The sequence below is a fragment of the Eptatretus burgeri genome, chromosome 4, assembly GCF_056783735.1.
Source record: "Eptatretus burgeri isolate ZD-2024b chromosome 4, Ebu_testis_v1, whole genome shotgun sequence".
Taxonomy (NCBI): Eukaryota; Metazoa; Chordata; class Myxini; order Myxiniformes; family Myxinidae; genus Eptatretus; species Eptatretus burgeri.
Genome location: NC_140964.1, coordinates 139,159,496 through 139,175,574, shown reverse-complemented (window position 1 = coordinate 139,175,574; position 16,079 = coordinate 139,159,496). Strand labels below are relative to the sequence as shown.

General features: G+C 44.8%; 1 protein-coding gene across 3 annotated transcripts in view; it reads left to right on the top strand.

The window, feature by feature from the left end:
- Window positions 1-16,079, top strand: part of LOC147029234 (uncharacterized) — a 113,195-nt gene that overhangs the window by 7,207 nt on the left and 89,909 nt on the right. Inside the window, exons 1-3 of one of the 3 annotated variants that reach the window (XM_085876460.1) lie at window positions 2,279-7,687; window positions 9,450-9,584; window positions 9,717-13,298. The exons of 1 other annotated variant lie outside the window; for it this stretch is intronic. In XM_085876460.1, the coding sequence (XP_085732586.1) occupies window positions 9,776-10,996 (1,221 nt within the window). In that variant the 5' untranslated portion in view covers window positions 2,279-7,687; window positions 9,450-9,584; window positions 9,717-9,775 and the 3' untranslated portion in view covers window positions 10,997-13,298. Of the gene's footprint in view, window positions 1-2,278; window positions 7,688-9,449; window positions 9,585-9,716; window positions 13,299-16,079 lie in introns of those variants that run through there. One more of the 3 variants, XM_085876459.1, reaches the window with a different exon arrangement.

Genomic DNA, 16,079 nt, shown 5'->3' with positions numbered 1-16,079 from the left:
ATTTCCGTAGGGTGCTCAAGGCCCGCCAACAACCCCCTTATGGTAAAACTACCAAAATCACAAATCACTGCTCACATTCACTCTTTCATTCCTCTTTTTTTTCCTGCCTTTGGAATGAATTCCCTCACTCTGTTCAATCCCATTCTTTCCTCCAGTCCTTCAAAGCAGGTGTGCACCACCACCTATTATCACCCCCCCATCCAAATCCTCGATGTTTTCTTCCCCCTTAGTCCACCCCAAACCCACCTCCTTCAAATTCCCTGTTTTCATTCCTGAAAGTCCCTGTAATGTCCATCTTGTATATCCCGTGCTCCATGCCCGATCCCTTTCCCTTCCACAGATCTCCTTGTGTCTCTGTTCCCCACTTTTTTGTCCTTCCCACTCCCACCCCTCTTGTCTCATGCCCCCCCCACCCCCTCTTGCTGTGCGTTGTGTGTTCGCTCTCATACGAGCCTCGACAAGGTATACAAAAAAAGGAAACTCAAGCCTAATCGTGGATGCTTCCCCATCCATTGAAAGATGAGAGAGTGAAGAATTTGATACATATTGTTTGCTTTTGGAAGAAATAGAATTACAGATTAATACAGATAATGGTGTTATGATTAGTCTCACATTTTTTGATAAATAAATGAGTAGTGAAGTGCCATCTGGGATATATGCTAATCAAATCAATCTTGATAAACTATCATCTTTTATTCAAAATCAAAAGCCTTGCATGATTAACGTTAATACAATTCAGAGAAAAGGAGCAGTAAGAATTGATGTTTTGCTCACAAGAGAACAGGTGAGAATCTTGAAGGATACTGGCTCATTTAAAATTAAACTGTCAAAACAAATGTTGAAGAAATATTTAATAAGAGACCAGTGGAGCATTTCTCCCATTTCTAATTCCTTTATTTGCTGGTTTTAGTGCGGCTGGATCATTGGCGGGTGTATTTCGGCAGCGCTGAAAACTGCCAATGAAAGGAAGGCTCTAATACAGCTCAAAAAGAGTTGGAAAGACATAACAAAGAGTTGGAGAAACAAATTGGTGTAATTGTAGATTTTTCTGAAAAACTTGAGAGCCAACCTGATAAAGCGAGATTGTTAGTTGAAGATCTGCTTTCTTCTATTGCACAAGCAGGTGTAAAATTAACTAAAAGGGGTAATGGATTGTATCTTTCTCATAAATATATGAGCATTGATGAGTGGTTTCAAGAATTTGGAAAGAATACAACATCAAATTTTGAACTTATCAAATGTTGTAAGAAATTAACAATTGATAATGTGGTTGTTTGTTTGAGAAATGAGTTGACAAACCTCTAAATATACATAGAATATTATTATGAATTTAGAAGATAATAATGGAAACGGTTCTCATTGGGTTTATATTTATAATAATCAGGTTAAATATTATTTTGATAGTTATGGTGTTGCACCATGTGTGGAAGTCATGAAATTCTTCCAGAATGATGTTTGTCAAACGTTTCAAGTCCAATAATTAAATTCCAAGTGTTGTAGTCAGTTTTGTCTGTATGTGTTATTTTTGACTCGGCAATAATTAAAACAATTATGATGTTATTTTTAATCTTATATAAATGATGTGTTGTAAAAGATAATTATACTTTTGGTGTATCCCAAGAACTGGATATTGATTTGTCAAATTTTTTATACAAAGGCTGAACGACAAATATAGTATCGCAAAAAATATTAATATGAAAAATGCTGATAAATCAATAAATTATCCAAGCCCAACTGAGGTGAATGACTTGGTGAGATTAAGTGATTTATCGCAATATAATATATATTGTTGTGGGCTGGATATCGGCGGCGAGCACGACGGCTAGGTGGAGCAGTAGAGTCTGCTCCACTGAACACCCAGAATCTAGATTGTGCTCTTCGGAGAACTCCGAAAGGCACGGGTCCCTTACAGGACCGTGGTCGCCAATATTTCGACGGCGTGAGGTAGGGTCCACTTGTCTAACTCCCATTTACCTAAGTACTCATGCCGTCCAACTACCGGGGAAACCACACCCTCGGCCGACTCTGTCCGATCTGAGTCGCGGGTAACGGCTCAAATCCGTGCGTAACCGAGCGGAGTTACCAGAGCCGCGCCGGACCAATTGCACAATTTACCGTTTCAATTTCCCAACACGCACCGTGCTAAGCCAATGAAAGAAACACAGAAACGAGCTAGAACATTTAACAGGGGATTTATTTATAATGGGGGGGGGGGTGGGAGTGAAGGGAACACACAAAGAACAGAGTTATCCAACTATAATAACTGCAATCATGTACATAACAGCAAAAAGCACTTAACAATTCCTACTTATAGACGGTCCCACACACAAACAGACACACACATACACACATACACACACACATACACACACACACACACACACACACACACACACACACACACACACACACACACACACACACACACACACACACACACACACACACACACACACACACATTTACCCCAATGGTCTTTATTGAAGGCCTCCAGCTTGAGGACAGGTGAGCTCGAGACCAGAGCCTGTGCTTGGACCTCTCCACCTCGTGGACAGGTCCCACCTCCTGCTGGGAGGCACACACACGGCGTGTAGTGGTCTTCGACGATCCGGCTCGGCGGGACTCGAACCCGCAACACGATGCCGCTCCAAGCACCAGGTACCGCGCTCTCCAACCGGCCACGTACCGATCGACCAAGGAGAAGATGAGAGGCGACGATGATCCAGCTCGGCGGGACTCAAACCCGCAACACGATGATGATGACCACCACGACGACAACCAAACCAGAACCCTTTTTACCACCCCCCTACCCGGCCTGGCATTTCTTATATCTTTTTCCTCCGGGGTGAGCAAATCGCCATCTGAGGCGCTCTTCACCCCCATTGGACGGGGCATCATGGGAAAGTTGCTCTGTGGCCATCTCAATCCCATTGGCCGGTGTGTCGTGGGAAAGTCGAGCTCTCTGGCCATTTCAACTCTCATTGGCCGGCTTATCGTTGGAAAGCCACCCTCTGTGGCCATCTCAACTCTCATTGGCCGGCATATCGTGGGAAAGTCGAACTCTGTGGCCTGATTGGACAAGGGGCACGCCCCTGCCTTCCTGGGCGGAGTCTCGATCTGCAGCGATGGAAATCTCCGCCCATGTACGTGGGCGAATGCACGTAGGTAATGGCGTAGGTGTGAGGAAGCGAGGTGAAGGTGTTGTTAAAAGAAACTCGGCAGCGCACACATGTAATTCCCTTTAGACACAGGTAGGGGACCCTATCTATAAACACATACTTACTGATATAACTGTTCTATAAGGACCTAAATGTTGAGTGCGGTAAGCTTCCAGATTCACAACAATATATCCTTAAATAAAACGGCTGTGTCTTCCAAAGATACAGAAGTGTTGATTATATCTCTGGGTCATACAGAATTCAAAGTTCCAATTAAAATAAAATATAATTTTACAAAGAAGGACGTATCGTTTGTATGAGAATACAACATTAAGGATATGATATAATTGACTTAGGATATAATTGGTCATATAAAATAACATAGAAGACCTGACAGAATTAATTCAGTCTCGTGAGGAAGAATATTGTTGCAAATTTGTGCCCGCCGGCGTGCGAACGGCTACGTAACTCGAATCGCGGCACGTTGCCCACCGGACGGACAATTCAGTCGTGACCCTCCGGGAACTATCGCCCGGAGCCAGTCACGGGTGGGCCTTTCGACCTCACCACAATCGTGCCAATCGGCCACCCGTGTAGGATAGGGTTGCTTGCCAAATTCGATCTACCTAAGTACCTGCGCGAATGGTCGACCGGGCGATCGTACCACGCCACAGGCTGACTCCGGACACGAACCGCTAAAGCGGTCCGTTCCGTGCTACAGTGATAACCGAGCGGTGTTATCGTCAGCCTTGACGGTTCCGATTAATTACCGGGATGTTGCACCCACTACGAACCCCTGACGTGAAGCAAGATGGAAATTCAAACGAATTCAAACGAACCATACGTGCAGCCATAACGCCACGCTGCGCATTAAAAAAACAAGCCTCGCGTTTCGAGGGGTTCCCCACGCGAACACATGTGCTCTGCCCGGTGGAGCTTAACACAAGCTCGCGTGGAGAACCTGTCCGGTCCAAATCAGTGTCCAGCCTACCTTTTGTCCGTCCGTGGGATCGGCAACATCCACCGCTGGCATTTCCGGACCGGGTTTCACTCCCGCAAGCATGCACGTGGCGGCCTCGAGCGTTGCACAGCATGAACCTCGCGCTCGCCGCCGTGTAAACTCCGCGCGGTCCCCATTACAGCTACGGCCGCGACTCGGCCCTTGTCCCTCTGTCGCCGTCGTCGTCTCCATTCCATCCACGCACACCTGCGTGTCACGACGCTCACACACCACGACATTACACTCACACTGGGAGACGCGGCTGCATGTTCTCTCATGCCCACCGTCATCTCCCTTACGTACCGCTCTCTTACACACACTGTCTCTCTCACACAGACCCTTGCACTCACACCCAACCTTTCACTTGCACAGGGGGTCTCACTCACACCATGCATGCTGGAAAGCATGCATCTCCGCACACTCGCAAACACACACCTGCACAACCACACTGGGGATTTGCACCACTTCTAAGGGTCCCGGGGTCTCCATACCCCCAAGCTGCTCGTGCACCTGTCCACCGCACTCGTCCCCTCAAACTCGTGAAGCACAACCGAACCCACCTGGTCGAGATCAGCTTCAAGGGAGAATAGTGTCTCCCTCTGTTCCCGAAGGAGGCCATCCAGCTGCTCGCACTGGGTCACGAGACAGTCCGCCAGCTCGCCCCCATAAAGCCTCACTAACTCTGTGTATGTGTGTGTTCTGTTCCTTTAACCCCGTCTTTAGCGAGCAGTCTCTCCCCTACCGTTTCCATCTCCCGCGTCTCTGCACATTTTATTTCCTTTATCTCTTCGTGTTTGTTAGTTTCTTCCTGGATCTTCGTCTCTGTTTCCTCCTTCGTTCTATTTAATTCAGTCTCGACTCGGTCTATCTCTCGTCTTATTTTGTCCTCCCCCGCTTCCATCGCGGGCCGGACAGCCGTTGCACTCCCTCCCAGCTCGTTCGCTCCAACACTTGGCGCCGCCATTTTGTAATCCATCGTCCGCCTCCCCTCTCTCCATGCCTGCCTGTCTGCATTCATCACGTCTACGCTGGCATTCATGCTTTCCACAAATCACCCCATAAACTCCATGCGGCCTCCCATGTTTTGCGCATTCGCCTTCATTTCGTTCATATCCTCCATCAATCGTCCCATCATATCCAATATCTGGTCCGTGCTGGAAACCACACGTGGGGGATGGTCAACCTGCATGGCGCTATTGTCCTGGACCATGGATTCTACCATTTCTAAGCACATTCCGACTACCCTTGGCACCCGTTCGCTTTGAAATGCCATCTTATTTCACGTACGCGATTAATTTAGCTCGCTCGTAATTTGGAGGGAATCGGGGGTCGCTCCAAACACCCCTGAACCGATTCCCGTAAATTTAGCTTGGAGGCGGGGTGGATTCGAATCTCACTCCCGGACATCAATGTTACGAATTCGCGCCCCGCCGGCGTGCGAACGACCGCGTGTAACCAATAGCGGCCGCTTCGCCCACCGAACGTGCAATTCAGTCGTGACCCTCCTGGAACTACCGCCAAGGAGCAAGTCACGGGTGGGGGTTTAACCTCACCACAACTCAGTCCGCATTCTACCCACGCGAAATAGGGTCCGATCGCTGAATGGTCGATTTACCTAAGTACCCGCGCGGATAGCGTACCGAGGAGTTGCACCACGCCACAGGTCGACTCCGGACACGAACCGCTTAAGCGGCTCGTTCCGTGCTACAGGGATAACCGAGCGGAGTTATCGTCGACCTTGACGGTTCAGATTATTTACTGGGCGTTTTAAACCCACGACCAATCCCTTACGTGATGCAAGATGGAGATTCAATAAAAGGAAAAGACGAAGCAAAACTGGGAACAATCGGACAAGCACATTTAATACGGAAGCAGGAAAGGCACGTATATTACAGTCAAGCAAGAAAACACAATAAAAGCAAGTGAAGAGACGCACGCAGATCTACAACCGAATAATGCAATTCACACGGCAACACTTAAAACAGTTCTACTTTTCAAGACTGGCGTCACTCACAGACATTTACACAAAACCCCAAAAGAAAAGGAAGTCGCGACTTCCCTGAGCGCGTCGTCCAGCCCTTGGCGACCGCAACTCCGAGTCCATCCGGCGTGGTCCACTGGGCTCGTGCTTCGCGCCTGCACGTGTCGCCCGCCCGACAGCTCGGACGGGGTTTTGGGGAAATGGGCCGGGTTTTCGCCGCTATCTCGGTGCGGACGGGGGGGGGGGGGGAAATGGCAGGCACTCCATCCCACTAGTGGGGTCTCGGGACTGCACCGGCTCTGATCGCCCCTCCGACCAGGGACCAAGTTCAATGACCCGTGGCAATTCGACGACCTGCGCCAATTCGACGACCTTCACCCTACCATGACCAGACCCGAACGAATGACAGAACCTCAACCTCTTCCTCCGAACGAACGAACCATTAGCAGGGACTCTCCAACAACTCTCGACAATTCTCCTCCAGGGACAAGGGAACCCAGACTCTCCACGCCCACGCCTTTTGTAGGGTCGGGCTCCGCCCTTTGCTCCGCCCCGCCCCGTTCTTGGCTCCTCCTTCCTTTGAGACGCTTCCAGAAAATTCCTCGAAGGGGGGGGGGGGTGTTCCTCTCCCCTGGCCGCGTCACACCACGCATCCGCCAATCGGGAGAGGACGCGCCACCCCCTCCCCCTTTCTCACCAAGCACGGGGAAAAATGGTGGGAAAACCCCACAGGCGTTGTTGATTTTCTTCTCCACGCGCCGTACGACGAGGGAAGGAAGATTCGGGCGGGAGATATTTGCGCGGGTGTTTTGGGCGGGAGTTTTGGGCGAGAGATGCCTCTTCACACCCTTGTTGCTGCTGCCACTCCGCTCCTTTCATCCGTCCCGCGGAGATCGTGACCGCACGGTGCTCGTTGAATGGCGAGTGGTGAAGATGGTGGCAGCGTAGTTGTGGAAGGTGGCATCGTGGTATGAATGGCGTGATTGATGGCGTGATCGTTGAGATGTTGGTTGTGGCGATGTCCGTTGTTGTTCTTGCACCAAAATAATGACAGCAAAAGAAAAACGGCTAACTGAAGAATCGCAGCCCGAATGGATCACATATATCCCTCTATACAACGGGTTTGGGCTAACTACACATGGACTTACCGATATATCTCACCTGAGGACCCTTTATGGTGTATTGCGAATTTCCACAGCCGTAACAATATGTATGATATTCTGTGGGGTGAAAGTGATTCAAGGGTAGTAAGGGTTGAGTGCAAAGGAGGAGAGGGCGAGGGAGAGGAGCAAGAAGGAGGAAAGAGGAAAGGGAAGAGAGTGAGAGAGGGAGGAAAGAGAGAGAATGAATAAATATAAAATATGGAAACCAGTGAGATTAAAAAAGATTGGAGGTATTGCAGAAAATATATAGATCTCAACGCACTGAGGTAGAAAACAAAGAATTGACAAGTCTCGGAAAAAATATATGTGCCAAAAGTATTAACATCGATTTCAGGGAGAAGATTTTAATGAGAAAGTGGAGGTGAAGAAGAGAAAGAAGGAAAAGGTATGTTGACTGTTGGTATGTCGGTTAAAGTTTTACATTATTTTTCTTCAATATATGGAAGAGAGAGTGAAGGGATTTCTCAGGATTCTATATGTTTTAAAAATTAAGATTCCAATGTGTATGTTGGAAGCAAAAGGTTTTCACACTCCATAGGCATTTTTCTCATAATAAATTAGTTATTGTTAAATTATTAAGTTATTCTTGAAAAAACATGCTGTTATTATAACCACACAATTTGATTAAAGAAATGATCATATGAAAGACTATGGAAAATGTTAGGACTAAACAAAACATGACTTGCTACATCTTGGAAACAAGCATCCAAATTAATTGATAAACCAAGGAGATTATATATGCCTGGTGTTTGCTTAATGGTTAAGGTGGTAGGCTTGGGATCCTAGAATCCTGAGTTCAAATCCTCCTTGGCTGTTTAATTAATAGCAGGTGGGGATAACTCTGCCTGTCATCTTTCTGAGGTTGACAAAATGAGTGCCAGCTTGCTGGTATACTGTGTTGGAATGGCAACCTGCCCAATAGCCAAGGAGACTGCTTAGGCAGCAGCAATGTTCTGCACAGAGTAAGATCCCAATGGATGGAGAGAGGTTATATACAGAGGGGGGGTAAATAAAAAAGCAATGGGCTACCAATGGGAGGTTAACGGGCTACCGCTGCATTATTTTAAATTTATGAATAAATTAAGCTATTGCTGAAAATAAAACGTACTCATTATGACTACTCGATTTGATGAAAGAAATGATCATATGGAAGGGGGCAAAGCCCAGCCCCTGGCAGGGGGAGTAGTATCAAAAGGGAGTGCGATGACGAAGTAATGTGTACTAGTTTGAAAAGGAGAAATACGAGTGAACGTAAGCGAATAAATATTGCAACTTTGACAAATTGTAGACATTACTGTGACAAAGCCTCCCTTTTGATACTACTGATGGTGAAGGTGGAGTACTCTTCATGGAAAAATAAGGAAAGTGAAGCATTTCTAATCAATGAAGAGTTTGAAGTGTCTGGTGAGTGGAACAGTCACTGAAAACACACACACACACACACACACAAACACACACAAACACACAAACACACAAACACACAAACACACAAACACACAAACACACAAACACACAAACACACAAACACACAAACACACAAACACACAAACACACAAACACACACCATGTGCACAAAATGCCTCTAGCATCCACACATCATTTCACAAGGGTTGTGTTTATGATCGGATATTGCAGCAACACATGGACGAAGATGTAACAGAAAAACACAAAGACTCCGGTTTGGAAAAATTAGCTTTAATTTGGTCGATACAGCATCTGGGAGTGACAAGTTCGATCAACAAGTGTAAAAAAATATATATATATATCCCTGAACCGGAAGTCAACAGGAGAGTTTGCAAAATTATTTTGCATTTTAAAGACATCAATTTATGGTATCACTGAGTCAAGGATGGGGAAACACCGAACCTTTGAAATGGTTGCTCCACACTCCAGCTTATGTGTATATATATATATATATATATATATATATATATATATATATATATATATATATATATATATATATATATATATATATATATATATATATATATTTGTCTTTGTAAACACCTCGTTTCCTCTCCTGTAATTGCAGCAGCATTATGGAGCCTCGTTCTAACAGTGGAAGTGACGACTATTGCATTCACCCGATTGACCGGATTTATATTTGGCAGTGTTTTAAACTTCATGTCCTTCATTGTATTCAGGTGATGTCTCTCTTGTAAATGTGGAATCCAGACGACACTACAGTTCATCTTTCTCAGAAAGTTGAAGATATTCTTCTGTAAAGGAAGACTCAGATGTTCATTTGACAAATGGCAGTCGTGTCTGTTCTGCAACAGGTGAGCAGAAACCAACAAAATGAACATTCAATCTTTTGAATTCAGGGTTAATAAAAAAAAATGTAAATGATGAAATATTTTGCATTTCAAGTTTAACAAAAAAACCGTAAAATAACTTGTTTGTTTTTGTAGAACAATCAAGAAGTCCATTTGGGCAGATAAGGTCCAGGAGCAGTGTCACAGTGAAGAAGATGTCCACTTTGAAGAAACTATCTCCAGAACAAGACTCACCACCTTCAACATACAAGTGTACGTCTGGTGAAAACAGCACAAAAATCAATGTTGAATTAAACAAACCCAAAAAGGTTATCGAAAGGCAAATGCACTATAAGTGTAATAGATGCAATGAAGATTTTACTTCACCAAGAAACGTCAAAATACACATGAGGACCCACACAGGAGAACGTCCTCACAAATGTTCCACATGTGAAAAAGGTTTCTCTCGAAAGGACTATTTGAAATTGCATATGAGGACCCACATAGGAGATCGTCCTTACAAATGCTCCACATGTGAAAAGGCTTTCTCTAAAAAAGACACTTTGAATGTGCATATGATGATCCACACAGGAGAGCGCCCTCACAAATGTTCCATATGTGAAAAAGGTTTCTCTCTAAAAAGCATTTTGAATAAGCACATGAGGACCCACAGAGGAGAGCGACCTCACAAATGCTCTGTCTGTGATGCAGGTTTCCCTCGAAAATACAACTTGAGTGAGCATATGAGGATCCACACAGGAGATGAACCTTACAAATGTTCCATATGTGATAAAGGTTTCTCTCAAAACGACATTTTGAATGTGCATATGAAGAGCCACACAGGAGTTCGACCTTACAAATGCTCCATATGTGATCACCGTTTCTTTCAAAAAGGCAATTTGAATTTGCACATGATTGTCCATACAGGAAAGCGACCTTGCAAGTGTTCCATTTGTGATAAAGGTTTCTCTCGAAAAGGCCATTTAAATGTGCATATGAAGATCCATACAGGGGAGCGTCCTCACAAATGCTCCGTATGTGATAGAGGTTTTTCTCGAAAAGACAGTTTGAATAAGCACGCGATGATCCATGCACGAGATCAACTTTACAAATGCCCCGAATGTGATAAGGGTTTCTCTCGAAAGGACGATTTTAAATTGCATGTGAGGATCCATGCAGAAGAGTGTCCTTACAAATGCTCCACATGTGATAAAGGTTTCTTTAAAAAAGACTCTTTGAATGTGCATATGAAGGGCCACACAGGAGTTCGACCTTACAAATGCTCCATATGTGATCATCGTTTCTTTCAAAAAGGCAATTTGAAATTGCACATGATTATCCATACAGGGGAGCATCCTCACAAATGCTCCATATGTGATAAAGGTTACTCTCGAAAAGACAGTTTGAATAAGCATGTGATGATGATCCATGCATGATATCGACTTTACAAATACTCCAAATGTGATGAGGGTTTCTCTCCAAAAAGCGATTTGAATCATCATATGAGGTTCCATACAGGAGAGAATGCAACAAATCCATAAAAAAAGACCAGATACCACAGGAACGAGAAAACAAAGCATCCTGCAAACACCTCAGAATAAAGGAAGGCCCCTAGTTACAACATAAAAAATGCGTCAAATGATTAGCAACGAGGACTTGCACACAATATGACTCGTTTTGAAGTTATCCCTCTCTCCAATGAACAATCACATTCACTCTTTCAGTCCTCTTTTTCTCGCCTATGGAATAAACTCCCACACTCTTAAATCCCACTCTTCCCTTGAGGTCTTTGCAGCTGTTCACCAACACCTCTTATCTTCACCCATCCAAAACCACGATCATGTCTATCCTGTTAATCCACCCCAAACCCACCTCCTTCAAATTGCCTGCTTTCCTTCCCGAATGATCTCTGTCATGTAAGGACCATAATGAAGGGACTGATGATGTCATGGTTAACAACCCTTATTCCCCAATGCGGTGCACTTGATAATGAGCTGTTTCAAATTTTTTTCCATCGAGCAGTTTTGGAGAAATAAAGGTCCAATTTTTTTTTTTCCAAAATGCTGACCATATCAAGTGACCAATGATGCCATTATTACGAAAAAATTCCACACGAGTAGAACGTGGCGAAGATTTCGTGACAATCGGACCAACGGTTGTCGAGCAAATGAACATGAAAGTGAATAAACCTGCGAAAAGCTTCTGGAAAAATAATGATAATCCAAACAATAACAATTGGTTTCCCAGCTGAGAAAGCTTGGAACACCATCAAAAATAATAACTAGAAGCGCACTCGGTCGAGCGCATACCTCCAACCACACGATGCCTGATCCACGAGAACACATCTGGCCCAATACATTTTTGAAACATCATGCTATATTTCGTTTGTGCCCCAATCACTCAATGGTGAAGAATCATTTTAGAAATTAAATAATTATCGTATCAGGATTCGGATGTACACCAAAATTGAATCAATTCGTCCTTGCGACACACCCAACGTGTCGACAAGTTTGATCCGAATACGTCCACAACTTTTTGAGATATTGTGCTGTATATCATATTTCGCCAAATCTCTCAATGGTGAAGAATCGCTTAAAAAAAAGTATCACATCTGGATCCGGGTCCAGATCTTCACCAATATTGAATCATTTCTTCCTTGTCACACGCCCAACGTGTCTAGAAAGTTTCATCTGAATCCGTTCACAACTTTTGATAGATCCTGTACACAAACAGATAGGAAGTGGTGAACACATAACCTCCTTCACCTTCCGTGGCAGAAGTAAAAATAGGGACAATAACCCGGTCTGCTCACCTTGTAGAATAATGATACTGAGGAGGAAGTCATTGTGGGACAGAATCGGCAAAATGTACCAATGAATCGATGCTGTAGTAAATACCTTTTACCAACATTTTTTTTTTAATCATGTGAACACATTTGGTACATCAGGGGTGATGAAGGTTGTAGTCAGGTTTCATCCCAATTGTGTGTGTACTTTCTGAGGAGAGAGCAAATACCTGTTCTTGATCTTTATCTGTCATCACTTTTCCCTCCAAATAAAAACTTAACAGCCGTCTTTGAGAGCATTTGGGATTCCATCAAAAGGTTCCAATCAAACCTGTTCTTGCAGGAGCTCCTTCAGCATCACTTTGTTTTATGAGGCCTCTGAAATCTTGTCAGGAAGCTTGCTTTTCTGCATGCTGCGATGCCTGCTGAGATCTCTCAGTCTTAATCTGGAGAGAGAAAGATTCTTTCAGGATGGGAACAGTTTGGAAATAGATTTCCATGTATAAAATGTCCCATCACCAGATCACGCGCATCAGAATGGCCTGAATACAATGGTTTTGACATCTGGTAAGGAAACCTTTGCAGGCATGTCAAGGAAGAGTTGAAGAATGAGGTCATGACATCGAAGCATTCAAGCAGAAACACATGCCAAGCAACAAAAATGGTTCTTGATCTTGCCTGAGTGCCGTACACCAAGTACCACCTGCACCACAGAACCCTTTCTGAAACTCGTAGCCTTCAATAATCTTACTGTGTGTGTGTTTTTTTTTAATTTTTTTTTTCAAAGCCGAAAGGAGGTCATTTCATTGCTGTTGAAGTTATTGTGTTGGTTATGCTGTGTGTCTCTATCAGGGATTCTGTTCCACCATGTATTGTCTTGTGCTTAATACATCACTTGTATTATGTTTTGCCATCTCGATTAAAACAACACCTGAAACGTTTACAGAATATAATTGCAGGAATATTTTTTTTTTGGGGGGGGGGGGAATTATGTGATGACGTGGAATCTCTTGGGTAGAAATGCACGATAATCAGCGAAAAGAGTTATGGAGCGATCTCGAGTGCCGTCCACCATGTACCACACCCTCCGGGGAACTGACCACGCAAAAATACAAATCAATGAGAGCACCGTTGATGGCACGCCATTGCAAATCCCCACACTTCCACCGAAAGCAAAGTTGAAAGATGGCAAAAAGTTCCACCAGAAATGACCCAATATCAAATTTTGAGTTAAATTTTTTTTTTTTCCCCCCAAATTTTGACGCCTGTAACCCGAAGTCCCCACCCACAGGGAAATGAACCGGGGGTCAAATCCAAAAAGTTGTTACATATTTATGAGTGCGCCCCCCAATGTTTATTACACGTACAAAATTTCATTGAAAATAATGTTGAAGAATGTGCCCGTAATTGCATTTTTCTGTACTTGACCTTTTGTTGACCCCAACCCAGATTCCGGGGCCAAAAATGATACTGCTCTTGCACATTCTTGCCATGTGGTGATGATAACTACCAAGTTTGGTGAATTTCTGCACAACCGTTTAGGAGGAAATAGCGTGATGGACAGATGTGGACGGACAGACGGAGCCGATCACAATGTCACCCTGTTTTGTTTTGTTTTTCTTCAAAAAGCATAGGGATAACAAGTAAAAAAAAAAAAGACCTAAAATGGCAAAATCCCCATTGTTTTAGGAATTTTGCCCTGTGGAGTTAAATGGCTAGCCCACATTTATGTACAACTAAAATGGTTCTTGAGCTATCCCCATTACTCTCAATCAGTGGTGGCAAGTGCGAGTTGACCATCTTCAATCATGCATCGCTGGATGACTTGTCAACTTACCAAGGCTATGTTTAAGGCAGTGCTCCCTGATATTTAGATTGTTTTGATCAACGACTGTACTTTTTTATGATCAACGTTTGTACTTGGTGCTCCGATCTCCCTGAGGCCTTTGGCCAAAGCTATTAGCCAGAAGCGCGAGGACTTGCTTCGTGTGTGCCAATTTACGCCAGACAACCTACCATACGGATCATTTGTGCTGCTCAAAATTGTTTCGCCCTGCCCAAGCTCCTGTATATCTTGTGTGCGTCTCCCTCCTACCTGAATGGTATACAGCTCGGAGCTTTTGACCGCACTGTTTGTGAAACCGTTTGTAAAATCTCAAATGTTGCTTTCAACGATTCTACTTGGATGCAAGCTGCACTCCCAGTTAAGCAGGGAGGTCTGGGTTTCAGGAGGGCTATTTATAATCGCTCTCCCTGGTTTCATCTCATTGCTGGCAGTCCACCCCTTAGTCGATGCCGTTCTGTCCCCCGTGAGTGGTTTGTGTGCTGGCAGTCCAAACGGGGGAGTTGACAGTGGCAGTGTTGTCATGGAGTTCAGCCTATATCGGTGTTTGTAAACCCAAAGGCCTGTCCCGACTTCGCCAAAAGGCATGGGACGTTGAGGCGGCAAGAGTGTCTTTTGTCAGCTTGTTGAACAGTGTGGATCAGGTCACCAGAGTCCGCCTTTTGGCCACAGCCACTAAGGAAAACAGGATATGGCTTCATGAAGTCCCTGTTCCCTCCGTTGGGAACACATCTTGACCCTGTCTTTACGGGTTGTTGTTGCACTATGAGTTGGAGCATCAGTCTGTGAGTGGCATAAATGTCAATGCGGTAGTATGATGGATATACTTGGACACCATGGTCTGTCATGCCGTTTCAGTGCCCGTCGATCTTTTAGACATTCAGCCTCAAACGATGTGCTCAAATGGGCCCTTTATGGGGCAGGGATACCATCTGTCCTTCAACCCCTTAGTGATCACCTTGGAGAAAACACCTGCCTGGATGGCTTGACCATTGTCCCATCCAAGAATGGGAAAAGCCTAACGTGTGATTGCACTTGTGTCGACACTTTTGCTAAATCACATGTTTACAATGCAGCTCAACGCCTGGAGCAGCTGCCACCAATGCGGAAGTTCTGAAACGCAATAAATACGCCGGCCTCAGCCAAACTTATTTATTCAAACCAATCGCCATCAAAACAACCGGGAGTGTATGGCCGATCTACATCCACCATCAATAGTGATATTGGCAGAAGGTTCGTTGCATCCACTGGCGATATAAGGCAACTGGTTTGGAGTCGTGAGAGCAACAAGCAGCGAGTGAGCTTGGCCGTCGAGCAGGGAAACACCGTTAGTATTCTGTGTTCTGCGTGGGAAGAACAAAATCCCACATAAACACCTTTTTAATTTCTTTTTTGGGGGGTTGTGGGGGTTTTATTCATATATATATATATATATATATTTTTTTTTTTTGTGGATTTCCATCGCGTTTGCCGTGCGGACGGCCGCTTCAGTCCAATCGCGGTTGCGCGCCCACCGAAGGCGAGAATCCAGTTGTGACTTTCCGGACCAACCCCGAAATCCAGTCACGGATGCGTTAACGCATCATAAACCAGTCAATACTCTGTCCCACACGCTACAGGGTCGATCGCCGAATTGTCGATTTACCTAACTATTCGCGCGGACAGAGATACCGAGAGTTTATACCTCGACGGGACTTGTACAAAAACGAGCCGCTTTAGCGTGCTCGTTCCGTATGCGAAGCCAAGCGGTTTGATATCGCCAAGTCCCGTTGGACCAGATTTACTTTTATCGGCTTTAAAAGCCAGTTAATTCCCGATATGTGCCGTGGCAATCAATGCAGGGAAAATGACACAAACGAGCTGGTTGACATTCAAACAATGGGGCATTTAT